Source organism: Pteropus alecto, unplaced genomic scaffold (assembly GCF_000325575.1).
Source record: "Pteropus alecto unplaced genomic scaffold, ASM32557v1 scaffold160, whole genome shotgun sequence".
Taxonomy (NCBI): domain Eukaryota; kingdom Metazoa; phylum Chordata; class Mammalia; order Chiroptera; family Pteropodidae; genus Pteropus; species Pteropus alecto.
In genome coordinates this window covers 3863216-3890758 of record NW_006429864.1, presented here as the reverse complement: position 1 = coordinate 3890758, position 27543 = coordinate 3863216, and the positions used below count along the sequence as shown (strand labels likewise).

Sequence of the window (27543 nt, the reverse complement as noted above, 5' to 3'; positions counted from 1 at the left end):
AGGGCCGAGGCCAGCTCCGCAGTGGAGTGGGGGCCCCGTCATCAGGCCCACTTGCCCCCTGTACCTGCTCTGGGAGGATCAGAAGGGACATACATCTTCCTGGTAACTAAGCAATTACTGTTACTATCGCCACATTTTTTTTTTTGTTTCTTCTATTTTTTTTTTTCCTAGGAAATTTACCAAGTTTTGGCCCAGGGGTTTACATCTGCCACCCCCTAGCAAAAGCTTTCACTATTCAGGCTCCAAATGGGAGCCACTGAGGCTATAATTACACTGGCATTAGCTCAGGAACATGCTGAGAGGAGCCGGAACAGAGCACCTGGGGAACCTAAAAGCAGCCTCAGTCCTAAATTGGCGCTGTTCCGTCTGTGGTTGTCGCCCGGCCCATCTCTGGGGTCCCTCTCTGTCCTCTCTCTCCTCCACCTCGGCCCAGGCTGATATGCTCTTCCCTTCCACCAGCCGGTGTCCTGACAGGTGCACTGAACGGGAAGGAACCACCTGGCTGGCTGGGAAGAACCCTCCCTTAAAGGCTGTGCTTCCAGAATAGCCTTTGTGTGGACAGGCGGCCTTGGGTCCTTGCCTGGCTCGGGCAGGATGGTTTGGCAGCGGCTCAGGGAACGGCTACAGGGGCCGCGCTCCACGCTGTGGCTGGCAAGCCCTTGCTTGGCTGTCCAGCATCATGTCTGCTTGGTCCCTCTTCCAGTATCCATCTCTAAGCACGCTGAGTACTGTTGGCCCTTCCCGGCCTTTTCGTCTCCTTAGAATCCCCTTTCCATTCTCTGTTCTCCCTCTGACCCATCCTGTATGTTTCAGCAGAGGTGTCACTGCTTCCGTGACCCCTGGTCTGGGCAGGATGCTTTCTTCTCTCCTCCCAAGCACTCTGACTTCCCCGATGCATAGCCTGCTCCATCGTCCCCAGCTGTATTTCTGGGGCAGTGCCTGCACATAGTAGGCCTTCGATAAAGATTTATTGATTGAATGAGTAGGAAAATAAACCTTAATTCTCCTTCTGCCTTAATTCTCCTTTCATTTTTGTGAGAAGAGAGGGAGTTAGCTCGTTCCTTCTGCCTTTGTAGGGCTGTCGGAGAGGCAGGGTGTTGGGGTGATGGCTGGATCTTCGTTAATTGACCCCCCACTTTCAATCCTGAGCACTTCTGGGCTGGGCTCCACGTTGATACTTGATCAGACGCGGTCTTGCATTGACCACCATTGCCAGCTCTGCGTCAGCTGGGCTTCCGTGATGTTAACCAACACTTTTGAGCAGTTATTATGAATGAAATTCTCTTCTAAGTACATTTATCACTTCCCTTACCAACTGTGTAGTCAGTACCCACCATGCACCCAGACCCTGGGAAAAATGGATACAACACAGCTAGCACAACTGAAAAAGCCTCTGCCTGCCTAGAGCTTGTATTTGATACAAACAAATGCGTAAGTAAGTGTATATTGTGGCAGGTGGTGGTGAGCTGTGTGTGTGTCGGGGGGGAAGAGATCAGCGTGTGGGCGTGTTGGGTAAAGGGAGTGACTTGTTATTGCGTATAGGGAGGTCAGGAAGGACTCACAGAGAAGGCAACATTTGAGCAGAGACCTGAAAGAAGTGAAGGAGGTAGCTGTGTGGTCGTGGGGGTCGGGGAGAGCTTTCCTGGCAGTGGAAGCAGCAAGTGCAAAGGCCCTGAGGTCAGGGCATGTTCCAGGAAGAGCGAGGAGGCCAGTGTGGCTAGAACAGAGTAAGTGAGCACGGGAAGGAGGAGGAGGTGAGGTCATATAGAGCAGGGATGGCTAATAGGAATATAATATGAGTCACATATTATATTTCTAAATTTTCCAGTAGTTACATTTAAAAAAGTAAAAAGGAGCAAGTGAAATTAATTTTAATAATACATTTGTTTAACACAATATCTCCGAAGTATTATCAACACGTAATCAAAGTAAAACATTATTACTGAGATGTTTTACATTTTTTTTCTTATTAAGTGTTCAAAATCTGGTGTATATTTTCAAAATCTGGTGTGGACAGCTCATTCCACGCTAGCCGTATTTCAGGCTCCATGGCCATGCATGGCTAGTGGCTGTCATATCGGACGACATGTAGGTCATGTCTGAATGAGATGGGACATCACTGGCAGCTTTGGGGCCCAGGAGCCTTATAGCTCTGCCTTAGGTGCCAGCTGTGATGAGAACGTTGTTTTGGGGCGTGCCCAAGGACAGAGCGGGGTGCACGGGCAGGAGGTCCCTACCAGCATGGAGTGATGGCAGCTTGGATCGAGGTAGCAGTGGTGGTGGTCAGAAGTGATTGGATCTCGATGCATTTTGAAGGTGGACCTGCCTGGTTTTTCTGACATGGTGTATGACTGAAGAGACGGGTCAAGGAAGCACCAGGATTTTTGCCTGAGCTCTGGAAGGGTGCAGCTGTTTTCAGAGGGATGAGGAAGATGAGGTTGGAGGTGGCCTCGGGGGAACATGTGGGATTTGGTCAGGGGCATGTTAAGTTTGAGATGCGGATGTCGGCGTTTCAGGTGGAGCTGGTGAGCGGGCAGGGGGACACGTGAATCTGGGGTCCAGGAGAAGGTCTGGTTGGGAATATAAATCTGGGTGTCGACAGCATATTGATGGTGTTTCGGGCCATGGGGTGAACTAGGGCCCTGGGGGGCAGGTGCATAGAGAGAAGGGGAGCTGAGCGCTGGTGGAGAAGATGGTACCGATGAAGCAGGCTGAGGAGAGCACAGTGGGGTGGGGGTGGAGGGGCAGCAGCAGGACCTGTAGAGACAGGAAGGCCATGAGGAGAGGGGCTGAGGAAGAGGAGGCTGGGGGTCCCTGACCACTGATGTGGGTGGGTGGCAAATGCCAGGCTGCAGTGGGTCCAGGAGGGAGAAGGAAATCACCGGTATAGACTGTTCATTTGAGGGTTTTTGCTTTAAAGGGGAGCAGAAAAATAGGGTGGTAGCTTAGCGTGGGCCAATGGCTCAGTTCTAGAACTTCCGGTCTTCACCACACCCGGCTCATCTGCCTCTTGGTATCCTGGCTAGATTCGTGAGCTCTTGAGAACGGGGCCTCCTCCATACTTCCACATCCAACACGGCCCCTGGCGGGGACAGGGCTGTGCAGGGGTGTGGGACTTAGATCTTTAAGGACCAAGGGCTCCGAATACCAGGACCTGTACCGGCCACCGGAGAGGGGCCTGGCACCAGCATGCCCCACCCCGAGCCCTTTCTGCCACCTTGTGGGGCCTTGGAACGGGTGTGCACAGTACACATTGAGGAGCATTTGTTGGGTGGGTGAAGAATGAATGAGTAGGTATGGTTCATCCTAAAACCAATGGTGCTGGCGAGGTCTGGGTGCCTGGCCTGGTTTGCGGCCAGTGTGCTGAGTGACCCTGGGCAGGCACCCTGTCCCCCCAGCACCTCGGTTTCCTTATCTATAGAATGAGGAGGTAGTGCCTGGCCTGGTTTGCGGCCAGTGTGCTGAGTGACAGGCACTCTGTCCCCCCAGCACCTTAGTTTCCTTATCTATAGAATGAAGAGGTAAGGTTAGATGATCACCTATCCGCTGTCACCAGGATGTCTCCGGGGGCATGTACAGACTGGATTCCTGCCTTTCCTCTCTGTCTGTCCTCGGGATGGACAACAGGTGCCCTGGAGGTGGGAGCTGGCTGGCAGGGGAGGGGAGGGTGGTCCCTGTGCTGTGTGTTCCTCTCGGAACAGCTGAGACTTGCGGGGTGCGGCAGCCACCATGGCGGAACCTGATGATTCCCGGGAATCCGGCTTTGTGCCCAGACGTTCCGCTCTGTGGGCAGCGACATAGGATTCAAAGCCGCCACACGGACACCGAAGTCCCAGCCTCCAGCACAGCCGCACCGTAGCTGATGGATGTGCTCAGCTTGTCATCAAGTCTGGGGAACTTGAGCCTGAATCACAGGGCCAGGCTCCCCACCAGGAGTGTCCTCTTTTGCGGGTTGGGACACTGACTCACGTGGTAACACCCTCCCCACTCTGCTCCCCGTGGGGCATTTTTAACTGTGAGGGGACAGTTCCAGTGGTCACAGTGGTGGTAGGTGAGGACGCTGGTACCGGTGCTGTTTGTGCCGTGGCTGCTGAAGCTCCCATATGACAGTCGTCCTTCCTTAAATGCCAGCAGTGTCTCAGAAGCCCTGCTCCAGTGTGCTGCTGCTGGTGCTCAGGGGCCCAGAGCTCGTCTGGGCTCAGGTGCCACCCAGCTGTGCGATCTCAAACCAGCACCTTATTTCCCCATTTCCCGCGTCTGTGAACAGAGCGACGGACACCTAGTTGCTCGCCTTTCGGCTTGTGACAAGTCTTCGGTAAGACTTCGGAGGAACGGCCATCATCATAATAGTGCACACTCTGTGCCAGGCGCTGTCCGGGGCACAGACGAGGACGCTGCGGCAGAGCGCGCTGAGTGCCGGGAAGGGGTCCCCAGCGGGTGGGCGCCCCGTGTTCTCCCTATGCCCATGTGGGCCTCTGACCCCTCTCTCCTCCCTTTCCAGGGACAGGGGCGGACCCGGCGGTCAGCGCCAAAAGCAACCACTGCCTGGACGCTGCCAAGGCCTGCAACCTGAATGACAACTGCAAGAAGCTGCGTTCCTCTTACATCTCCATCTGCAACCGCGAGATCTCGCCCACCGAGCGCTGTAACCGCCGCAAGTGCCACAAGGCCCTGCGCCAGTTCTTCGACCGGGTGCCCAGCGAGTACACCTACCGCATGCTCTTCTGCTCCTGCCAGGACCAGGCGTGCGCCGAGCGCCGCCGGCAGACCATCCTGCCCAGCTGCTCCTACGAGGACAAGGAGAAGCCCAACTGCCTGGACCTACGCAGCGTGTGCCGCACCGACCACCTGTGCCGGTAAGAACGGGGCTGCCCCGGCGCTGCAGGTGTCACAGGCGGGAGCCCTCCCTTCCCAGCATCCCCTGGGTCTGCGGGATTATAATCCTGAGCCCAGCGAAGAGAGTGACTTGGATATGTGCAGAATGAACTGTCATTCATTCATTCGTTCATTCTTCATTCATTCTTCATTCAGTGCAGGTTTGTTTGCCTTCTCTGTGCCCAGCCTCATGCTCAGCACCGTGGGGAAACCAAGATGAACAGCGCTAGGAGTTTATAACTAAATTCATAGACCCCTGGAGCTGGGAATAGGAAGGAGCCTTCTGTGAATTCAGTCTTACCTCTAAAGGAAGCCCCCCACTGTCCCCGTGAGGTCATGTGGCTGTCGAGAAGAGGCTCTCATAAGTCACAGAGGCAGCTCCTTCCACACCGAGAGCTGAGCCCATCAGGTGCTGGGGTGGAACACGGGTCTGGAGTCTGATAGTCTTAGGCTCGAATCCAGACTTTTCCACTTACTAGCTGTGTGACTTGGGGTAAATTTTTAAAATGTCCTGAATCTCCATCCCATAAACATCACTTGAATGAATAAATGGATGTAAAACAGGAATAAAATACCCACATCCCAGGGTTATCGTGAGGTCTGATTATACAATGTGTGTCCAAAGCTTAGCACAGAGCTTGGGATACAGCCAATGCTTAATAAGTGTAGCCTAATTACTAGGAAGGTTTTTGTTGTTGTTTTGTTGAGTTGAAATTCACCTCTTCGTAAGTCCCATGTTTTTCCCGTTTGTTGCTAAGCGTTTATCTAGTCCCTCTTGCATCCGTGCTGGGTGTGAAGGCCTGGGCATGCTCTCTAAGGAGACAGACAAGGAGAGCAGTGATCCCACCGCAGTAGGACAAGGGCCAAGGGCTCCCTGAGGAGGGAGCACAGGGGAGGGGCATCTACCTCAGCCTGGGGGTCCAGAGGGGCTTGAGCTGAACCTCAGAAAATGAGAGGGAGAACAGCAGGGAATAAGTCAGCTGGGAAAGCACCTGCAGAGGCAGGAGGATAGGGGAGAGCCTGGCCAGGTGGTGAGCGCATATGGAGTGTGGGCCGTGAGGTGGAAAGGCCAGAGGTGAGGTTGCTGGAGAAACAGTGCTCACAGGAGCGCAGAGTGCTTACTGTATCCCAGACATCAGTCCTTTATGTGCTTTATCTCATTTCATCCTGCAACAAGGCTACCAGGTAGGTGCTGTTGTCATTTCTATCTGCCAAACAAGGAAACAGATATAGAAAGTGACCTGTCTTAAGGTCGTACGGCTCCTGCATTTCAGAGCTGGGATCCGGTCTCTACTGTCTTTGTCCCCGGGCAGCATGCTGGCCTGGACTAAGATAGCGGCATGGGGATGGAGCGAAGTGTGTCATTTCAGAGATGATTGGTAAGTAGCCTTGACAGGACTAGGTGACTGGTTCAAAGTTCCCTGGAGGCGAAAGTCGCTTCTGTTTTGTTATTCCACACCTCGTCTTCCTTATAGTTAGAGCCTGGCACGTGGCGAGCACTCCACAAACATCACCTGAATGAATCAATGGATGGTGACGGCCATGTTTTCTGGTTGAATAAGTCAGTGGGGTGGTGTTGGACGTGCAGTGTTCGAGGTGCCTGGGGGGCCATGCCATCCTTGTGGCAATGTCTAGGTGCAATTCAGACTTGTGGGCTTGGAGCTCAGTGAAGGGGCCGTTAGTTGCTGGGTGCTTCACTGGTGATGAAAGCCGCGGCACTGAGTGAGATGGTGCAGGGGGGTTGGTAGAGCCCAAGAGGGAGTTTGGGAAGGAGATACCTGCATACTTGGGCCTCCTCAGTGTTCAGGCTGTGAGAGAAACCATCTGGGTGGATAGTGAGGCACAGCTCTGCCGGAAAAGGCAGGTCTTCAGGGAGGGCAAAGGAAGTGGAGCCTGCAGCAGGGAGGCTCGGGAGCAAGGGCGACCGGGAGAGAATGTGCCAGAGTCCAGAAGAGAAGGGGTTCCCGCGGGCGGGAGTGGTGTGGTGCCTCACGGAGCGTGTGTGGCGTGTGTGTGTGTATGTGTGCGCGTGTGGGAATGTGAGGGAGTGCGTGAAGGTATGAATGTGTGAAAGCGTGTAGGTGTGCACGTGTGCGCGTGCATGCAGAGGGTGAAAGCCGGTTGCAATCGTGAGGCCTGGCAGGGAGGCAGAAGTGGAGGCTGAGTACAGACCACTTTGTTGAGAAGCTCAGGGCCCGTGGGGACAAGGGCAGCGGAGGGGAAGGGGGGCCTTCTTTATCCCAGGGGAGTGCTGGGCCCTGCGTACACACACAGAAGGGGAAGCAGACCTTGTTTTGGAACAAGGGCTGCTGGAGTTGAGAGAAGGGGCTGACCCCTGGAGCTGGCCGCAGGGCTCAGGAAAGCTGGGAGGAAGGGCAGCTTTTCTCTCTTGCTTTCCTTAAAACCAAACCAAAACAAACCAAACCCAAACAAAACAAAACAAAGACCGGGATTGAGGCCATTTAAAATCACACGTGCATAAGTTAGAGAGTGGTTAGAAGTAGACATCCGGAGCCTAAAAAGGCAGGGGGAGCACACGCCGAAGTGCACGCTCTGGAGCTCGGAGCTGCCTGGTGGCTGCGGACCTGCAGAGACTTGATGGGCAGCATGGTTCCCAGACTCGATGGGAGGGAGCACACTCATTCTTGCATCGAGATGCGTTCTGTCCATGTTCTCAATGCCGAAATGGCCCTGTCAGGCCACCTCACACACCACGTATGTGGAATGACAGGATGGGTGAGGAACTGGATGTCGATGGGAACTGGAGGGTCCGCCTGAGGCCAAGCCCAGTGATGACGAACTGGGGCCTTCAGCATCCTGTGCACACCTGTGGGCCAGGTGCACTCCCAAGGTCAGCAGGCTGCAGGAGCTTGGAGCCAAGTTCACCTGGATGTCTCTGAGGCGTCCTGAGCAGAGGAACAGCAGGAACACCAGCACCCCCTTTATTAGAGATGTTTCAAGGAGAGGACAATATGTGTGCCTCCTAAGGGGTCTGCGACCGTGAGCGAGACAGGCTGCTTTTGGTGGCTTGTATAACACCTGTGTCTGTTTAAAGAGCCAGAGGGTTCCCTCCCCTCTGCGCCCCCCCCACCCCGCTCTCCCGGGGTTCAGGGAACCAGGAACGGTAGAATTGGGAGATGAACTTCACAACATAGAGGGAGAAAGGGGGTTAAACAAGACAATCCTGGGAGGATCAGGAACGAGGCCTTCTTGGAGCTCAGAGTGAGCAGTGTCTGAGAGGCGCTTAGCCACGCAGACAAGTGACGTAAATTTAAGCAACAGCCACTGCAGGACCCACAAACAGTGCAGTCTCCAGATTTTTGAATTGGATCCTGTGTAGGAAGTTTTGGGTGCTCCTGGCTGTGGCCAGGTGAGCTCCTGGCCTAGCTCCTGGTCTAGGTGTACCTTCTGTGCTCACTCTGCCCTGGTCTCTAGAGTGGTTCTGGAAGGATTTCATCCCTCATGGCCTTGATTTCTTCATTGATCACACAAGGATGCACACCTGTCTCCAAGGACCTCTCCAGATCTATGGATCTGAGTCTGTCCAAGCAGCTTTCCAGCCTGCCTTCTCCCTCTGCGTCTCTGCTTGAGGTTATATGCTGGAACCATTAGCTCTTGGTACAGGAGGAAATGAGCAGAGACCCCTCCTCATGGTAAATGGTGGGGAAGGGCGAGTTTGAAGGGGGAGGAGCTCACCTCCTTCCATGTGCCTGTAGACCTGACTTACTGACTCGTGGACCCCGGGGGGCCCACGGAGGAGCCTGGGGGAGGCAGGAGCTGGAGAGGGGCATCTGGAGAACAGGAGGCTCTTCACCATGCCTGGGACGGAGTGGCCTTCCTTCCCTTCCTGGCACTGGCTTCCTCCAGGTTTCTCCCCTGCCCGCAGGGTGGGCACCACTGATGGAGACCTTCACTGTGAAAATGGGAGAGCCCAGGGCCGTGGTGTTTGGAGCAAGCACTAGGGACCCCCAGCCTTCTTTCCCTGAATACCTAAATGGACCAAGCTGGCTGTGGCAGGGGTCATGAGAGAGCCTCTCTGGGAATGGGGCCTTAGTCCACGAGCGTCTCCCAGAATGTGCCCCTGCCCCAGGGCTGTGGTGCCCAGTCCTGTGGCGCCCAGTCCTCAGTGAGCAGGGCCTGCCTGGCCCCTTCGCCCTTCTGCTTAGGGTTGGCATGGCTATGCCCAGGCTTCTACCTGAGTGAACCTTGGCTTAGCATTCTTGGAGGGCGGGGGGTGGCGGAGGGGGGCGGCGGTCAGCTTGGCCAGAGCCCAGCTCAGCTGGCACTATATCAAAGCAAGTCCGTGGGCATCTAAGCAAGTTTGTGGGCACCCCAATGGTGGCCTCGTAACCTCCATAGGATATTTAATAGACCTCCTTGTGTGGTCTTATGAGATGTCACTGACTACCAAATGTTGAGGTTTGAAGAAGCCTTTGATTGCACAGTGATGTCGCCTTATTGGGGCACTGGGGTTACTACTGCAAGTTCTTCCTAACCTTCCTTCCCCTGCTCTTTGGACCAGGGTCATTTTGGGGTGAAAGTGGATGCATCCTGCTCTGGCCAGCTGATCTCGGAGGTGCAGCCTGGGAGCCATGCTCTGCCTTTCTCCTTTGTCTGGTTTCCAGCCCATGAGTCTTCAGGCTTTGGACTTAGGACCAGGAGAGGCTTTTCCTGTAAAAGGTTCTGATATGGAGTCTGGAAAGCCCAGGGAATCTCTTGGAATGAATTCATGAATTGGACTCAATTCTCTCATGCGAGCCTCCCAGTAGGCTCTGACCTACTTTATTTTGGGTTTCTACTCTATCAGCTTATACTTATTGCAAGGATGAATGTAACGGTCCAGTGTGCGTGTGTGCACGCGTGTGCGCGAGTGTGTGTGTGTGTATGTGTGTGTCTGTCTGTCTGTCTGTGGGCAGGAGGGGAAGGAGGATTCTGTTGTCCCATAAACTATGTCCTCTCTATGCCTCGTTTGGAAGAGGCCCTTCTGAAATGTCCTGTTCCTCTTTATCTGCCAAGAAGATATAAATAACTCAGTGCTGGGCCCGTCCTGGCCCTGTGCCATATCCCGGGCTGCAGTTTAACCTCTGGGTGCTGAGGATGTATATAAATAGATTCAGCCTGGGGCTACCCCGGCTGCCTGAGCCCCTTTGTGCAGTGGACACTGTCTTTGTCTGAGAGGATTGCTGGGAAGGTAGAGGGCTTAGGGTCCCCTCCTTCGAGGCTGTCCGCAGGGAGTGGGGCAGAGTGCCTTCAGCAAGCCCCTCCCCCGCCTAGCTTGGGGCATGTTCACTGTCTATTGGCAGTGTGGATGGACAGGTCTGGGTTCGATCCTGGTTCCTTGGGGCTGTCCCTCAGCCTCCTTTGGACTCTATAGAATCTGTTGGCTTATGTTTTTAGCAGGTTATCCCTAAGTGGCAGCGAATGGTTATTTGCGTAGGGGCAGGTGGGCTGTGGGGCTTCTGAACCTTCACTTCTTTGAAAGGAGAAGGTCTTGAATATTTTGAAATCGTATGCAAGGTTTTGTGTCTATGTTCTAAAGATAACTCATCGCTTTTATTAGATTCTCAAAGGGTTCCTTGACCTCCCAAAATTTAAGAACCTCTGCCTTCTCTAGATGGCCAACATGGATGGGTAGCTTCCTGGCTGGGTAGCAGAGAGGGCTGTGGTTGATTAGTGATGCCTGTTATGGGCATGGGAGGGGCAGAATGGGCCCCCTGCTGGAATCCAGCTCATTGTTTCTGGGGCCAGTCGGTCATCTGTTGTGGGAGGAATGGGGGTCTTGGGGCCATTCTCGTATTCATTTGACAACTAGTTATTGATCTTCTACTCTGGGACAGGCCTTACGTTGAAGTTGGAGAGTTAATGAAGTAGGTAGAAGTCTTGGCCATAGGCTGTTCACAGTCTGGTGATAGGACAGTGTTTATCGCCTCTGTATTGGGACTAGAGCCACACAATAAACTAGATGATAGCATTTCCACTCAGGGCCTCTTGAAATCCCACTTCTACTCGGCTACCTACCAGGTCTTTCCTGGGACACTCTGGTGGCACGAGAGAGCAGCCCCTTCTGAGGGAGATGAGACACAGACAGACGAACCTTCCTCAGGGGACTGCTTGGCCTTGAGCAGAACTTGGAGCCCAACAGCTCTGTCCATCCTCAGAGCAAAGCTGTGCCCATGGGATAAAGAAGTCACCATCTTCCTGAAGAAAAACTAACCAGCAAGGTTGCTAGTGGACGGAAACTCTATGCAAGGAGGGTCCTTGGGATCCTCAGCTCTGCCAGAGACCCTGAGACCCATGCTTCCCCTTGCTGGGGCCCTGCTCACCCTCGAACTCTGGGCCAAAGGTGCCCAAAGGACTCCTCTTGGAATTTCCTGTGGCAAGTTAAGATAAGGCTGGAATGTTGACTATTACTTTACTAAAGGTCCTGGGAAAATAAACACGGAGAAGCTGCAACCTAGATATCTAGTTTACAAGATCTGGTTTCTGCATCTTCCTGCTCTGGCTACTACAGGAACATCAGCCTGACCAGGCAGAGAGTACCTTTAACCTTGACCATCCCTGCTGCTCTGTGGGCATCTGGGCTCCCCAGAGTTCACACCCCAGAGAGACAAGGTACACCCCTTGTATAGCTAGGGCTCCCACCCACGGAGTTCCGCGTGAGGGCCCTCACCACTGGGTGTGTGGTAGGAGGGATGGCCCACTGAGGAGAAGCTGCTGTGCAGAGAGTCAGAGTAACAGACAGTGAGATCCGTTCAGATCTGAGCATCACTTACAGTTGTGTGTGCGTGCTCACGCAGGGGCAGGACATACCTTCAGCTACCCTGAGCTTGCACCGTTTACTGGCTCTTTGATTATTGTTGCTTCCACTCATTGCCATGGACTCTCTCCTTGCTAGTGTCTAAGTCTGCTTGGCTGCTCTAACAAAATACCGTAGACTGCAGGGCTTAAATTACAAACATTGCTCTCCCACAGTCCTCGATGCGGGATGCCTAAGATCACGGCGCCGGGATGGCTGGGTCCTAGGCGAGGGCCCTCTTTGGGGTTATGTCCTCACGTGTGTGCACGAAGAGAGATCTGGTGTTTCTTCCTCTTGTGTAAGGGCACTAATCCCATCACGGGGGCCACGCCCTCATGACCTAATTACCACTCAAAGACTCCACCTCCAGATACCATCACGTTGGGGATTACGGTCTCAAGATGTCAGTTTGGAGGGACATAAACAGTCAGTCTGTGAACCTAGACTTACGCTCACGTTGGGGATTACGGTCTCAAGATGTCAGTTTGGGGGGACATATGAACCTAGACTTATGCCTCGTTCAAAGCCTGTTTGGCCCGTATCTCCCTGATCCCTCTTTTAGCCACTCCTTCCACTGATGCTTTCTGGAACTTGTTCGAGTCCTTCACGTGGCACTGATTGTGTGGCTTTTCTTTAATACTCTATCTTCACAATTAGATCTGTGACTTTTTAATATTCTTATAATACTACCGTGTTGATTTATTTATTTCAACATTCTTGTGTGCCAGGCACTGTGCTAGACACTAAATTTTTACTGGCCCTATAATATGTTGTATTAATGTTATGTTAACATAAATATTAACATAATATTTTCAAAATGAGAAGAACGTAGAAATAGAGAGTAACGGGGAAAGGAGGAGAGAGACCTACTTAGAAAGAAGAGTCAGGAAGAGTTTATCTGAGTAGATAGCATTTAAACAGACCTGAAGAACGAGGAGCCAGAAGTGAGACAGATGGGAGAAAGAACATTTCATGCAGAGGGAATAGCACATGCAGAAGTTTGGAGGAAGGAAGGAATCCAGCATTGCTGGGGAAGCAACAGGAGGCGTGGCTGGAGCAGGGGGCGCTCGGGAGATGGGTGCAGGAGGAGGTCGGGGGCCAGGCAGGGCCCACGGCAAGGAGTTTGGATTTTTTTCTGAGTACAGTTAGAAGGAAGCTTCTGAAGCCAACTAGTAACATGATTAAAATTGTAATATAAAAAGACTACTCTTGTCTGTTGTGCGGAGAATTAAGGAGGAGGCAAGGATGACCTCAGAGAGATGGGGAGGAGGTTATTTTAGTATCAGAGATGATGGCAGAGATCAGAGATGATGGTGGCTCAGGCCGGGGGGTGGCCATGTGGAGAGAGATAAGTAGGTAAATTTGAGGCATTTTGGAGATGGATATGATGTAGCTTGATGTGGGAGCAAGGAAGATGGAGAAACTCAAGGATAACTTGCGGGCCACTGGCTTGAGCAACTTGGTGGGTGAGTACCATTTTCTGAGATGGTGCAGGCTTGGTGAGGAAGATAAATAAGGAATTCCATTTCAGGCATGTTAATTTTGAGATGCCTTTAGACATCCCCATCCGGAGCTTGACCAGAGTTATAAATTCTGGGGGTCATCGGCATGTTTACGGTGGTTAAGGCTCAGGGAATGGTGGGATCTCCTAGGGAAAGGCTAGCAGAAGGCAGGGCCTGGGGCTGTGCCCGGATCCAGAACCACCTGATAAGTGTTTGGTGGTGTGATTACGGTGCCCTGGGAACCAAAAGGAGATTTTTGAAAAAGGGGGAACGGACAGCCTTGGCGGATGCTGTTGACAGATCTAGAAGGATGAGGGCACATGGGTGACCACCGGGGTCAGGAAGTGGAGGACGGTGGTGATGTCTTCCACGGCAGGTCTGATGAAGTGGTGGCTAAAAGAACGTTTGCCAGTGGGTTGGTCCGAGCTTCCTGGGGAAGACCCTTGTGGAAAAGGAATGTGTCCGTCATGGAGAAGATGCTCAGCTGTCCCTTCAGTGGCAAAATGGTTGAGGAGGACCCAACACCGGCTTGGCTTTGGGGAGCGTGGTATGGGGGTCACTGCCATCATGGGTAATCCCAAGTGTCCCACCATGGCACCCTGCCCACCCTCAGCCAGGGTCGGGCCATGATTCTGAGGCTCCCAGCCTTGGGGGCAGCCCGTAGTGTGGGCTACATGTGCCTGATGGCCTTCGGTGCTGACCCACACACTATGGTGTGGTTAGGACCCCAAACATTCCCCCTCCCATGTCCCTGGGCTCTGAGGAGCCATCATACAGTTGCCACTGACTCAGCTTCTCCAGCCACGGCCAAAAGAGCCCTTAAACTGTGGGAAAAGGCCTGTCTCTAAACCTTTTTTTCCACCTGGATGGCCCGCCCTCCCAGAAAGGACAGCCTGGGAAGCCCAGAGAAGCCTTACTTGTTCAGCCTTCTTCTTCAAGGAAGCATCTAGAACAGCACTGAGGAGCATTTGAGAGGTGTTCCCGGGGTGACCAGCACGGGGCTTCCTCTCCAGGGTGTTTCGGGGGCGGGATGTGGCTTTCCGGAGGCCAGCCGGGGTGTGTCCTTTGTCTCCCCGGGCATCGTCCATAGAGGTCAGGCGGTCCTGCTTCTCTCTTCTTACACGGCATTAGCCCGGAGCCAGCCGTCCACCTCAGGGCCCTTTGGGGGACTGTCTCGGAAGACTCAGCAGGTCGCTGTGTAATCCCGGGTCTCTGGGGTGGGCAGTCTTAGGTCACCACTGGTGCCCTCCCATTTTGAGTAGAGCCAGGACATGGAGTTGTGCACAGACAGACAGTGAGGTCGTTGCTCCTTGGTTAGAGCAGGAGGGAAATTTGGGGAGAGCTGCTCACGCCCGCCTGGCCTGAGATCATCGATTTAGTCCGGCAGGCATCCTCCTGAGCGTGTGATTTCTCCACCCCTTGACCCACTGGGGGTGCTCTCTGGGCACTGTGACGTGCCCAAGGAAAGACCCCCTGGATGTAGTCTCAGAGGGCACTGAAGAGGCTGGAGTCACGGGGCTGGCTTCGGGTCCTTGCCTCCACGGTTGCGGGAGCTGGGCTGTTCTTTAACAGAGCAGGGCCTCTGGACAAAACAGGGACAGTAACACCTACACTGAAGCCTGGCGCCCCCCTCTACCAGACTGCCCTGGAGCTCCACTGCCAGCTGCTCAGCACCCAGGAGGCTGAGGTGAACCACAGACCTGCCTTGAGCAGCCTGCAGGCTGGTACTGGCTGTGAGGTGGAGGCCGGCCCCCCAAGGCTGGTGGCGTGATCCAGTTGGTGTTCTAGAAAGACCCGTTGGGCCGCTGTGTGCACCATGGTCAGAGGAGAGCAGGTGAGGCTGGGGGCGAGGCTCCTGCTGGGGTCCTGCTGTGATCGGCAGCAGGAGCTGAGTGGGAAGGGTCCAGTTGGAGACACACTGCAGAGACCTTCAGAGGTCAGTTGTCAGTTCTTGGGGACATAATGGATGTGAACCGTGAAGGTGGGGAGTCCGGGGTGATGCTGAGGACTTTCTGGCTGGCAAAGCCATTACGTGAGAGAAGAGAGGGGAGGAGGAGGAGGTCTGAGCATAGAGGGAAGATGTTTGAGCTTCAGACCTGTTTGAAAGCCTTTGGAACACGTGAGTGGAAATGCCAGCGAGGTATTTGTATACGTGGGAGTTCGGGAGAGAGGCCGAGGCTCGAGATCGAGATTATGGGATTAAGTGAAATAATGCAGGAAAAGCAGTGAGCATAAGGCCTGGCACCCGGGCACACGATAAACATTATTTCCTTCAAAGCGCTTCTAAGCTCATTCGGGGAGACAAGGCTCACCCACGTGGAAACGTTAACTACGAAGAGGAGGCCCTGCTTAATTAAGTGTTGTAAGGATTAAACTGCTTGCTGTGGGCATTCAAGGAAGGGGAGCATGTGGCGGGAAGAGCCATGGAAGGTGCAGGGGAGACAGGCGGGTGGGAAGGGGGGTGGGGCATCCTAGGGGCAGAACCTCCCAGGAGATGGGGACAAGAGGGGGCAGCTTGGCGCAGACTTGCAAGGAGATGTCAGAGAGAGGGAGGGTGGGAGGGAGGGAAGGAAGGAGACGGATGGATGGATTGATTGATTGATTAGAGCTCTGAGATGACCCAGGGAGATCAGAGTAGATAGGGTCTCCCGGGTCCCCTCCCAGCCTCCTACCTGTCGGTCCCCAACTCCAGCAGGCTCAGGGTTCTCCAAACTTTTGTTTAATAAGAGGAAGAAATACAGTTAGGTGGGAAGGGTCCTAGGCTGGGAGTTACACTAAATCCTAATACAGCTCTCTGATCTTGTAGGAAACTGGAATGAGTTGCCTTGTTAGGTAGTGAGTTCCCTGTCCTCAGAGGTACCAAGCAGAGCCTGGAGGCCTCTCACTAGGCCTCAGATGAGGGTCAGGTTAGTGACCTTTTTAGATCCCTTTCGAGCAGGTGTAATGTGGATCTCCTGTCCCAGGATCAAGTGTAGGGGATGGATTAGAGATCTAGGAAACATCCTTTCTTCCCCTCCCCCCTTAGCCTCCCCCCACTCCACTCCCCCTTTTCTCTCTCTTTTTTTTCTTCCTAATTTTCAAAATGAAACTTACTGATTATAAAAGCTGTGCGCGGTCACTATGAAACGTAACTCAGGCAAGGCAGGACAGTAGAAAGTAGAAATCACGCACAACCCTAATACCCCGAAATAGGCCCCCGTTAACTAACATTTGGGAGGATGTGTACCTCCAGACTCTTCAAATACGCGTATACAGATTTTAACAAAAATGATGTCATGCCGTACATGCCGTTTCGTAAGCTATTTTTTTCTCTAAATATACTGTTAACATTTTAGACTTTGTGAACTTCTCTGTACATACAGGTTTACTGGTTTTTTGTTTTTTGTTTTTTAAGTTCTTAGTTTATCAATCTTCTCGTGAAAAATCTGGTCACCAGATAGTCACTGACGAATCTTTCCTCCTCCGTTGTCCAGTCCCACCTCGCTTCTTGCCGGCACCGACGTTGGCCTTCGCAGCCCCTCCAACTTTCTTCGCTGTGTTCTTGCATTTCTTTCGCTGTTTTCTCGAGGTCTGTTTCTTCTCATACAGGCCGTGTCCTACACGTCTGTGTCTGGATTCACTGTTCTTTGCGTGATCCAAGGAATCATAAATTATGCCAAAGCCAGTTATCTCGCCACCAGCGAAACGGGTTCGGAATCCAGATACAGAGATGATATCTGGTGTGGTCTTGTACATTTCGGCTAGCTTTTCCCTGAATTTCTGTCTCAGGTACTGTTGCCGTTCCAGGATGAAGGACATCGATGACCATTTGTTTCCGTTGAAGTAGCCTATTCGTCATGAACCTCCTGGTCCAGATAGTTATTGTGTCATTCGTGATGGCGACAGACCCTCAAGCAGCCAGAGAGGAAAACAGCAGTTTACTGGTTTTTAACGGTGGTCTAGTTTTCCCCGTGGGTTTGTGTCCCTGTGGGTGACATGCACAGCTTGTCTTCATGCACCTGTCCATTTATTCCTGTGTGAGAAACTTGTGCCTGGACCGAAGCCTAACTGATGGTGGGGACGGCACATTCTGGGCCCTCAAAGGAAGGGTATACTCAGGCCACAAGAGAGCTCTTGGCCTCTGCACTTCCTTGAGGTGAAGGGCCACACGGGATGGGCGGGCTGGAATGGAGCAGCATCTTCATGGTGAGTGGGAGTGTTTCTGGGTCGTTTCCACTTGTGGGTTTGGGCTGTTCTCCGCTGGGCTGGGTCACTAAGACAGTGTGATCTGTTTCCTCTAACGTCTTATGGCAGTGCACAGGACGGCAATGGAGCCAGTGAATTCTAGAATGGAATACGGAGGTCTCTTTAGCAGCCATCCAAAGGCAAGGAAAGACGATGGCCAAAGTGGAAAATTTTAGGAATTGGTATGTGTGTTGGCATCATTAAACATCAAGCTGGCTGGTAATGTTGAGGGGCCGTGGGCACATTAGGGAGAGTTGGGGTTTTCCTAAGTGCTTTGTTTCTCTGAGGGAGTTTTAAGTACACCAAGTAAGGACCATTGCCTGCTATTTGCTGGTCTTCCTCTAGTTTCAGCAGAGACGGTTGGAAATCCCTGTGAAATCAACGAGTAGCTACCAAGTGGGAACCAGTGAGCTAGGGAAACCCCGGGGCAGTGGCAGCAGAGGCAATTAGCGGCCCCTGGACGGGGAGGACAGGTGGGCGCTTGTCTCCATGTGTGGGTTGAGTAGGAAGAGAGCTGGGCTGGGGGACCCAGTAGAGGGGCCCTCAGAGAGGCAGCCGACCAGAGCACCTGCATCGGGCCCGAAGGTGGGGAAGGGAGAGCTGTGGAGGCCCCTGCCCACCTGCCTGAACACCCCACCTCTCCTGCACTGCCTGAAGGGGAGTCCCTGGTGTGAGGGGGCCGGTTTCTGTGACTAGTGTGCCTCAGTCTCGTGATGGGAGAAAGATACGCTGTCTGGAATGGTGGCCGCTGTGAGCATCAGGACATCACTATGTCTGAAAATGTGTCTGGGTGAATCCCCAAGAATACATGATTTGACCTTAAAACAGAGCTGTAGGGGTTCTTGGAGCTCATTCCAAGAGCATTTCATTTTATAGATGAAGAAGCAGAGGCCCAGAGAGGTGAAGTGATTTGCCCAAAGTCACAGCTAGAGGATGGCCGGACCCTGACGAGAGGCCAGGCCTTGGCGCCCTGGGCAGCATCCTCTTCTTCAAGGCATCTTGGCGAGGCAGAGGGTGAAACTGGATAGGGAGTCAACACCGAGCTCCCAGACTTGGGACAGGGAACATCTCTGAGCCTCGGTTTTTTTTGTTTTTATTTTAATTAAAAAAAAAAATGGACAGAATCAAATGTTCCCTTCCACCTCATGGGGCTGTTGTAGAAATTGACAGAAGGTCTGTGAAAGTACTTGGAATGCTGCCAAGAATCTGCCCCTGGCACCTACCCCCCCCACCGGCCCCCACTGCCCTGCCCCTTGTTTAAAAGTGTGGTGTCCTCAGCACGGAATGCTGGCTTGTGCATCTGGGGAGAAAGATGGAGGAGCGCTGGGTAGAGACCCTCGGGTCAGGGGCAGAAGGGAGGCGTGGTGCTTGCGTCCATGCAGAGCCCTGGAGATGGCGTTTGGCTTCTGGCCGTGGACAGGAGGCTGAAGCCCAGTTGGAGCTGAGGCTAGACCAGACCTCTGCTGCCTTCCCTCTCCTGCCAGCTCTTTCCTTGGAGCCCGTCAGACAGTCCCGAGCCCCTGTCGTCCCGCCAGGAGCCAGCAGGTCCACGGGCGGGAAGGGGTGGCGGGGAGTGGTGTGTCGATCGATCGTGGGGGTCCCCAGTCCAGAGCTCCCTCCCTTGCCTCCCCCACCTTTCTCCATGAGTGCTCACGCCCGCGTTGCCGTGGTCCCCACCCCCTCCCCTATAGATCAGCCTCCCCAGAGGTCAATGGCAGAAAGGAGGGGGAGAAACAGAGGTGATGATGACTTTGATTTTTTCTTCTGCTGGAGCCTGGGGAGGGCGGTTGTTTTGCTTCCTGGACCTTAGTGGAGAATTCTCTGCCAGACAATCATCTTGGCGCTTTCACTGCTTTCCGATGCTCCTCCAACTGCACAGGGTCGGCTATTAAATGGTCATCAAACCTCAGCCTCTATCCCATCAATAGTCATAAAGTTGGGGAGATAAAAGCCATCAGTTTTCCATTATAGCTGAAAGTAATACTGTAGATAGCTATTTTCTGAATGCTGCAGATAGATGTATTTTAACTAGATCAGGGTTTCCAGTGGCCCCAGCTCATCCGTGGGCCCTGTTGGGATCACCTGCCAGGTGATTAAAATGGAGGAAGGGCCAGGGCTTTCTTTTCCTTCATCTCCTCTCTCTTCAGAGCATTGAAAGGGCACGTCCTCAGGTGTGAGTCGCTGGGTGAAGGCGAGGTGGTGGGACTGTGGGCTTTGAGCCCTCGTTCTAATCAGTGCCCGGGTTGTAATCTGCTCATTCGAATTGGAAATGACCCTCCTCCCTGATCTCAGGCTGTGGGCAGGCCAGGGGCTTGGCCTAGGGTGGGTGCCTGGTGATTTTAGGAGCCAAGGAAGCTGGGACAGGGGTGGGGGTGCGGAATGTCTGGAGGGCGGCTGCTCCTGATGTGTGCTTCCTGTAGCTGCTCGCAGACCATTTGGAATGGACTTCAATCAAACAGCTCTTCAGTGAGCAGCCGTCAGATAAGTCCTCAGAATGAACTTTCCAAAGTGCTCAGACCCCAGGGCCTTTCTGCCTTCAGTCTGGAAGAGTCTGGGGTCTGAGCCAGCGGCCCTGGCTCCCGTCTGCACCCCCTCCCCTGGCACTTCTCTCTCTCAGGGGTCTGTGTGGATGTGTAACGTGCCTCTGCTTTTCCTGCCTCCAGGATCCCGCAGGGACGGGTTTCCTGCCTGGAACGTCCTCCTGACAAAATAGAAAGTGCCCGTTCACCTGAGAAGACCCCTTGAGGTCGCCCCTCTGAAGCTTCTCTGTCTTCCGGGAAGCTGTGCTCTGTGCCCTGTTCTCTAGTGCCATGTTGTCCCAGCCCCTCTCAGAGCTATTCTTAGGATGACTGCACTTGTGAAATGCGTGGACTTTACTCCACAGCACTCTGGGTCAGATCACATTTCCTGATTTTGCTAAATGGACTACAGGTTCTCCTCCCCCTCTGGCCAGCAGGAAATGAGATCCCGATGGTTCTGGTTCGAGCTTCCCTGTATGTGGCCTGCAGGATCCTGGCTCCCAGCAGAAGAGACCTGCAGGGCGGGGGTGGCTGACCTTCAGCCTGTGGTGTTGCTTCTCAGCCAGCCTCACAGTGGGGCTGGGCCTCTGGCATCTGCTGTGCCCCCACAGTTGTAAACTCCACTGACCCTGGACTTGGCCAGAGGGACCGTCTAGGCCATGGGCCTCTTTGCTCAGCAGTTCTCCAGGTCCCTCATCTGGGCCCAGGACAGGGGGCCCAGGTTTCCTCTGGCCTGGGGAAGCGGCCTTCTTTCCACCTGATGGCCTTCTCTGCCCTCCCGTCACCAGGCCCTGGGCATCCCCAGCTCTTGGCCTGCCTTCGTGAGGTTTCTGAAAATAAATTCTCTTCTTAGCGGCAAGGACGCCCGGGCTTCTCAGCCTGAAAATTCTGCCCATTTTCTAGAAAGGACACATGGGTGTGTGAAGAGGGGAAGAAAAACACCGTTCACCATTTTAATTCTCTCTTGTTCTGCTGCCCCTTGGGGAAAGGCAACACACATCTGCCTTTCCCTGCCAGGTTATCCTGGGGGCAGCGTGCCCCCTGCATCTCCGGTGGTACACCGCGGCTTGTCCACTTCCACTTGCCTCAAGCCCAGGCCTGGCCCGGTGCAGGGCGTAATAAATACTCGTGGAGTTCTCGAATGCTCTTTGTCTCCTTAAACAGAGATCGTAGACGGTAACTTAACCTTTCCCTGATGACATACCTCTCTCCTTGACTACCGGTTAAGTCGCACAGATGGCGTCCGCGATGCCTCGGGGGTTATCGACTCGTATAGAACTGTTGGCCCCACACTAATTAGCCCCAGAGACTGTGAGTTCAGAGCCATTGTGCTGTGCTCTTTTCGTGTTTCTGTTTCCTTCCCTGTGTTTGCTGTCACCTCTTGCCGAAGGTCCTGTCTGCTGCTGAGAGTTTCTTTCGTTCACCCTTTCTCTTTCTCTGGTTTTCCATGGAACAAAGAATCAGAGCCCCTTTGTGTTAGAACCAGGTATGTCCTAGGAGCCGCTAGACTTTAAGCGAGGAGATAAAGGATTTTCTAAGGAGTAAAATATCTGTTTTCGTGTACAAACTTCATACTCTTTGCAGGTGGCTCCCTTACTCTTGGCGGGCTGCCAGAGGAGTGACCTACAAAAGTGCTATTATGCCAGAGCCCTTTTAGATTAAAAATATATATTTTGAGATGACTTTGGAAAAGGGACGAGAGCCTATGAAGGCCTTTTGGAGTTGGAGTTGGCTGTCGAGATGGATAAGGATAGGCGAACTCTGTTTTCTCTGCAGAGGAATATGACTGAATCCTTATTATCGTTCTGTTTCCCTGATGACTTTGGGTGACAACTCAGTTTTACCCTGTCTTTTTGTTACGGACCGCGGGCCCGGGGGTTGGGGTGAGGGCGGTTTTGGTCTCGGGGATGGGTCTCATCTTGGAGCTGTTGCTTTGTCACTGTGTGACACCTAGCACCTAGTCGGTGATGGAGACAGAAATGCCCGTTTTCGGCGGGGTGCTGTGAGGACCAGGCAGAGATAACGCGTGACAGGGAAGAGTGAGCTGGGAGCGTCGGCCGCCTGGTGGAAGGGACAGGCGCTGGGCCAGGATTCCTGGGTCCCACCTCCAAATCGGCCCCCTCTCTCTGGAAAACCTGAGGGGTGCCGTGTCACCTCTGGGGATTTGCTCTTTATCTGAAAACAAAGGGGCTGAATGAAATGATACTCATCCCAACTTTTGTGTTTCACGAATTGTGACTCGCCTTGTTTTGGGGACTTGGGGCAGAGGAGGAGGGAGGACATGGTCTGAGGAGAACTGTGGGCTCAGGGCATTAATACAGTTCACGCCACTCAGTCAGGTTGCAAAGTGAAGGGCTTTTCTTTTTGTTTTGCGATTCAGTGAGTTCGCACGAGAAGATGCGGGTGTGCGTGTTTGTGGGTGCTGTCCGCATGCGTGTGGCTGAGGTGTGGGGGACAGAGAGATACGGAGGACATGACACACGGCGGTCCTTGCGTGGCTAGGCCGTTAGGAGGGGCTTGCACGTGGCGTGGCTGTGCCAGCCTCGGCTCCCCTCTCTCTGGCCCGCAGACGGGAGCTGGGCGGGCTGTGGGTGAGCCATGCTCCTCTGGGCAGCGAGCGGCCAGGCTCTCACTGGTCTCTCGGGTTGCTTCCTGGGCCACAGCAGTGAGGGCCCTTGTAATACCGTTACCATGCCTCCTCCTCTGGCCCAGAGAGGACATCCCTCCCTGGATTCTGGGGTGCGGGGAGGGTCCTGCGACCGCTCATCTCTCACGTGCGTCTCGGGCACTGTGTCTCCAGCTCTAGGTTTCCCATGTCTAACAGCAGGTCCGTGGCCCCTGGGCTGGCAGGCCAAGGTGGGATGTGGCCTCCTACTTTTTGAGATCAGAAGAGCAGAAAGGAGGGAGTCAGTCCCAGGTGACTGCGCCCAGGTCACCAAACCCGTTTGGGGGGTGGGGGAGTGGAGGGAAGGGAGACAGCGTGTTCTTTGGGGGATGAGTGTGCATTCGCTCGAGCGTGAGGGAGTGCGTGCATGTGTGTGCAGGCATGCCAGGAGGACTCCACGTGAGCAGGTCTGTGTGTTGTCTACGGATTTTGTCAGCGTCTCCCCTATAGTGTTTCTGAACTGTAGGTGCTACTTCCATAAAGAAGTTGCCTTCTTCTTTAATAATAATAAACCCAGGCTCTATGTAACTGTAAAAAGAGAAAACCTGTAAGTGGAAGGAAGAGCAGGCGGGCCTCCTGGGCCCCAGCCTTGTGTCCTGGGACCTTCTCCTTTGGGGATCTCTCTTGGTGACCACTGCCACTCCCCATGGGCCTAAAGCGGTGGTACAGCCCTGCTCCCCTGTCATATGCAGGCTCCAGGGGAATGCCTCTCCGCTTTCTCATACCCCACAGCACAGCTGGGATCAGACCGAATTCTTTATTGACAGACTAAAGGCTCATAGGAGTGAAGGGACATAAACACGGGGTAACCTGCCCCTGGGTGATCTGTTCTCCTTGGACCTGGTGTGCAATCTGGGGCTGGCTGGCCTGTCCTGCCCTGGTCCTGGTCTGCCTCACATGGTGGGTGCCCCTTGGGGTCTGCTGGGTGCAGGCCTAAGTAACCGATCTTTGCTGTCCAGACCCCAGAGAGCAAGGCAGCCAGAGGGGACCTGCCCCTCCCCCTGTAGTTGACACTGGGAATGCCACCCTCTCAGGAGGCAGCCTTGTCCAACAGGATGTGCCCTTCCAAGGCAGGTGACATTGATGGAGTTCTCCTGAGATAGGCACCATGTCACTGTTAGGAGTTTTCATGCCTGACCTCACGTTCTCTTTGTGACCCTTGAGGTAGGCGCTGTTGTCATTTTATTCTTCTATGTTCAGATAAGGACACTGAGGACCTGAAATTTTAAGTGGCTTGCCCAACACCACACGGCTTATGAGGTCGAGCAGAAGCTTGAAGCGGGGCTGGCTCCACAGGCTGTGTTGTCACTGTGACGCCACATCGACTTTCCAGATGTGGCCCCATCAGCTGTGGTGCTTATTAAAACTCTGATTCCTGGGTCCCTCCTCCCCAGACTGACTGAAATAGAGCCCCTGGGTTTGGGGCCTAGGTGTCCAGTTTTCTCTGGCTATCTAGGTGATCACAGTGAGGACTAAAAACGGAGGCACACAGCACACCCTACCTTGCGCTGGCGCCCGTGTCTCGAATCAGCTTGGAACAGGGACCCGAAGAACAGGTCTTGGCACGTGCAGCCTGACAAGCTAATCTGCTTCCCGGACCCACCGCAAGGTGGATTTTGTTTGCTAGTATCCTCACCTTCTCTGCATACTCTAGAATTCTTCCAATGGGAGACGGAGTGAGCTGGGGCTGGAGAGTGGCCCAGATTTATCTGTCATTTACTTGTATGGAGCATCCAAACACTTTCGTTTTAATATCCAGCTGGCATCTGTACTATTAAAATGACCCCTGCTTGTTTATCCTTTGGAAAACAATCGGAATGTTTGCCATGAATCCAGATAGTTGCTGGAAATGGGACGTAACGCGGAGAGACCGCTGTGGTGGGAACAGAGCAGATGAGGGGCCTGCGCCTCAGACTGAGTGACACCCAGCCCGGAGGCCAGTGCCGTGGTCAGACCGGGAGTGGCCGCGCTGCGTAGGTCTGCTCGACCCCATTACAATGGGCTGGCTACCAAAAGCTGCATCCAGTGTGATCTCTCTAACCCCCTGCTGGGGCCCACTTGGCCTTAGGTGACATAGCATTGGATTCTGGGACCCTGAGGGGGTGAGGCCAAGGCCCCACAGCTGTCCTTCCCTGACAGGGCACAGGGAGGGGAGAGAACACAGTAGGAATCACCCCTCTCTGGGGACCTGGTGCTGGAGGGTCCTAATCCTGTTCCCCCAGGCAGCCCTCAAGGGCCTACCCAGAGGAGGCCCCAGCAGTGGCAGGGCAGGCGCTGCCTTGCTTCCTGTGGGGCGCTGGGCGCTGCACTGGGGTGGGGGGCAGGGGACAGCAGAGATGGAGACCCTGGGAAGTGAAAGCCTGTCCTTGAAGGAGTGGCCACCCCATCTGGACACACAGAGGGTCTCAGGTAGGGTGGGGCGGGGAGATGGAATCACATGCTTGCTGTGAGGGGAAGTCAATGGATGAGTGTGGGTAGGTTAAACAGTGTCCCTCCCAGAACCTCAAAACGTGGCCTTATGTGAATAGGGTCTTTGCAGATGTGGTTAGTAAGGTGAGGTCATGTTGGATTAGGCTGGGCCCTGAATCCGATGACTGGTGTCATTTTAACAAGGGGATAGCAAACATGGAGACACACAGAAGGCCATGTGAAGACGGAGGCAGAGACCAGAGTGACGAAGCTACAAGCCCAGGAAGGCCAAGGATGGCTGGGGCCACCAGCAACTGGGAAGAGGCAAGGAAGCTTCCTCTCCTGGTGCCTTCAGAGGGAGCGCTGTCCAGCTGCCGAAAGCTTGATCTCAGACTTCCGGCCTCCAGAATGTGGGAGAATTAATTCTGTTGTTTCTGCATGGTGGCAGCCCCAGGACATGCATGTACTGTGTAGGTCCCCCACACTTCCCACGGGGGTCACCAGCCGGAGAAAGGTGGTCTTGCTGCTGTCACTGTGGCCCCAAGGCTGGCAGACCCTACAAAGTTCATGAGCGGTGGTTAGGAGGAGGCTCAAATGGGCAGGTGCTGCTCGGGAAAGGCTGGGGGATGCTATGGGGGATTTTGGAGGAAAGAGAGAAGAAGAAGGATGGAGGGTACCAGGGCTCTTAGATGGGCAAGGATGGGCTGGGGTCTATTCTGGGGTGAGGGAGTGCTGTGGTTTCCTAGGCAGAGAGAAGAGCTGGAAAAAGACCACGATTTTGAGAGCAGAGACCAAGCTGGACAGCAGGCCTGAGGGGCCAGCAAAGCCCAGCGCCCTCTGGGTGGGGCCTGGGTGTGATTCTCAAGAGGAAGAGGGACAGAGTGTTTTCAAGGGCAGGCAGCCCTGGCTCTGCCCGCATGACTGCCACCCCACCTTGGGGCCCGTCTTGGATTCTGCTGCTGCCATCAAACTCTCCAGAGGGTGACATCTCGTCTACACGTCTGAGAGGACTAGTGGTCTCAGGCCTGCACCACAGACAGTCAAGGGTTCGAGTCCCAGCCCCAGCACTTGCCAGCTGGGCCACAGCCGTGTCTTCTCTCTGAGACTAAGTTCCCTTCTCTGTAAATTGGGGGACTTTGTGTTCCCTGTCTTAAGGTGTTTGTGAGGATTAAACGTGTTAATGCTTTTAGAGGTGCTTGGCGGACACACAAAACCGTTAGATCTCATTATTTGGTATTTGGTAAGTCTCAGTAAATGCAAAGGCAGGTCTGAAAGGAAATAATTATAGAAACAAACAGCATACAATACTGGTTTCCATGGTACAGGTTTCAGGTCCTATACCGAGTGTCTGGGCTGGCTCAGCACCCTTGCAGCTCTCCCTGCCCCAGCCTGGGCCACGGGCTTCCATGAAGGGCTCCGCCCTGGCCCCTGCCCTGGGAGCCTCAGCCCTCCCATCTCCTGTCACTGGCAGCCCCAGTCCGTTAGGAGCAGGACCATGGGTCTCATTCCTTGGCGGGAGCTGCATTGGAACAACCCAGCTCTGAGGTCTCAGTTTTGGGAAAAACTCAGAAATCTCCTCTGGGATGAACTTACTGGTGTCAGTCGTTGACTTCTCAGCTTCCTCACACTGACTGGCTCTGTCTGAAGATGGAAGCTTGGGTGGCATCCTGTTCTCTTTTGTGCCTGTTGCTGTCCCCTCTGCTCCCTTTCAGAGCAGGAGGGGACAAAAGGGATGGGTCTTCAGAAGGTCTGCTCGACGAGGGTGAGTGGGGAGCAAGTCCTAGCCTAGGAGCCTGGTGCCCAGGCAATGTGTCTGGGCCATGACCCTGGCCATTGCAGCCCAGTCCGGATGTTGGCTGTGCCCCACTCCGTGTGGTGCCATTACATGTGCTCCCTGTATCAGAGCCCAGGATCGGTCAGGAGGCTAAGGAGACTATTGTATCCTGTGCCAACTCTTGAATGCGCCGTGGGATATAATTATTTTTTATTTCTTTTATGTTCGGTTCCATGCACACAGACTTCCATTGTGTTAGGGTCCTGGATACCTTCATTAAAATGTCAGCCTTCACCCCGGCAGACCCTTTGCCCACAGATCGCCAGCCATCAGATCTCAACTTGCCATTCCCAGTTTGCCTTCTGATTTTGGAGGACTGTTTTAAGGCCTTCCAACAGCATGTTGATCTCTCCGTGATTTTAAGGCCTTCCAACAGCATGTTGATCTCTCCATGATTTGCAGATCATTGCTACAGAGGAGTGTTTCAGCTGAGTGTTTAAGGTATTTAAGCCCTCCCATCAGCTGTACAACTGGTCTACCTTCCTCGTTGCCACAGGTCCACATATATCAAACCTCAGTGCACCCTGTTGCAGTGCAACAGTAGGTTCTACTTTCTCTTTCCTTTGGACACCTTCATCTCCACCACCAGCAACATCCAGATGAAATTCAGCTTGCCTCTAAAGACATCCAGTACACAACCATTAGGCCAAGGGGCAGCAAGAAGGGACACCATGAAACACCAGGCCCCCGTGGAAGACCACCCATTGAGTTATATCTTC

The 27543-nt window shown here is 53.8% G+C and overlaps 2 protein-coding genes across 4 annotated transcripts in view; one reads left to right on the top strand and one right to left on the bottom strand.

Annotated features, from left to right (window-relative positions):
• GFRA2 (GDNF family receptor alpha 2) overlaps positions 1-27543 on the top strand; it is an 80123-nt gene that overhangs the window by 26124 nt on the left and 26456 nt on the right. For all 3 annotated transcript variants that reach the window (XM_015586497.1, XM_015586485.1, XM_015586492.1), the window contains one exon: positions 4502-4856. In XM_015586497.1, the coding sequence (XP_015441983.1) occupies positions 4502-4856 (355 nt within the window). The remainder of the gene's footprint in view (positions 1-4501; positions 4857-27543) is intronic.
• Positions 13476-25978, bottom strand: LOC107195395 (40S ribosomal protein S24-like). The gene is given in 4 exon segments (XM_015586266.1): positions 13476-13615; positions 16653-16926; positions 16928-17061; positions 25924-25978. Coding segments are annotated over 4 exon segments (603 nt in total).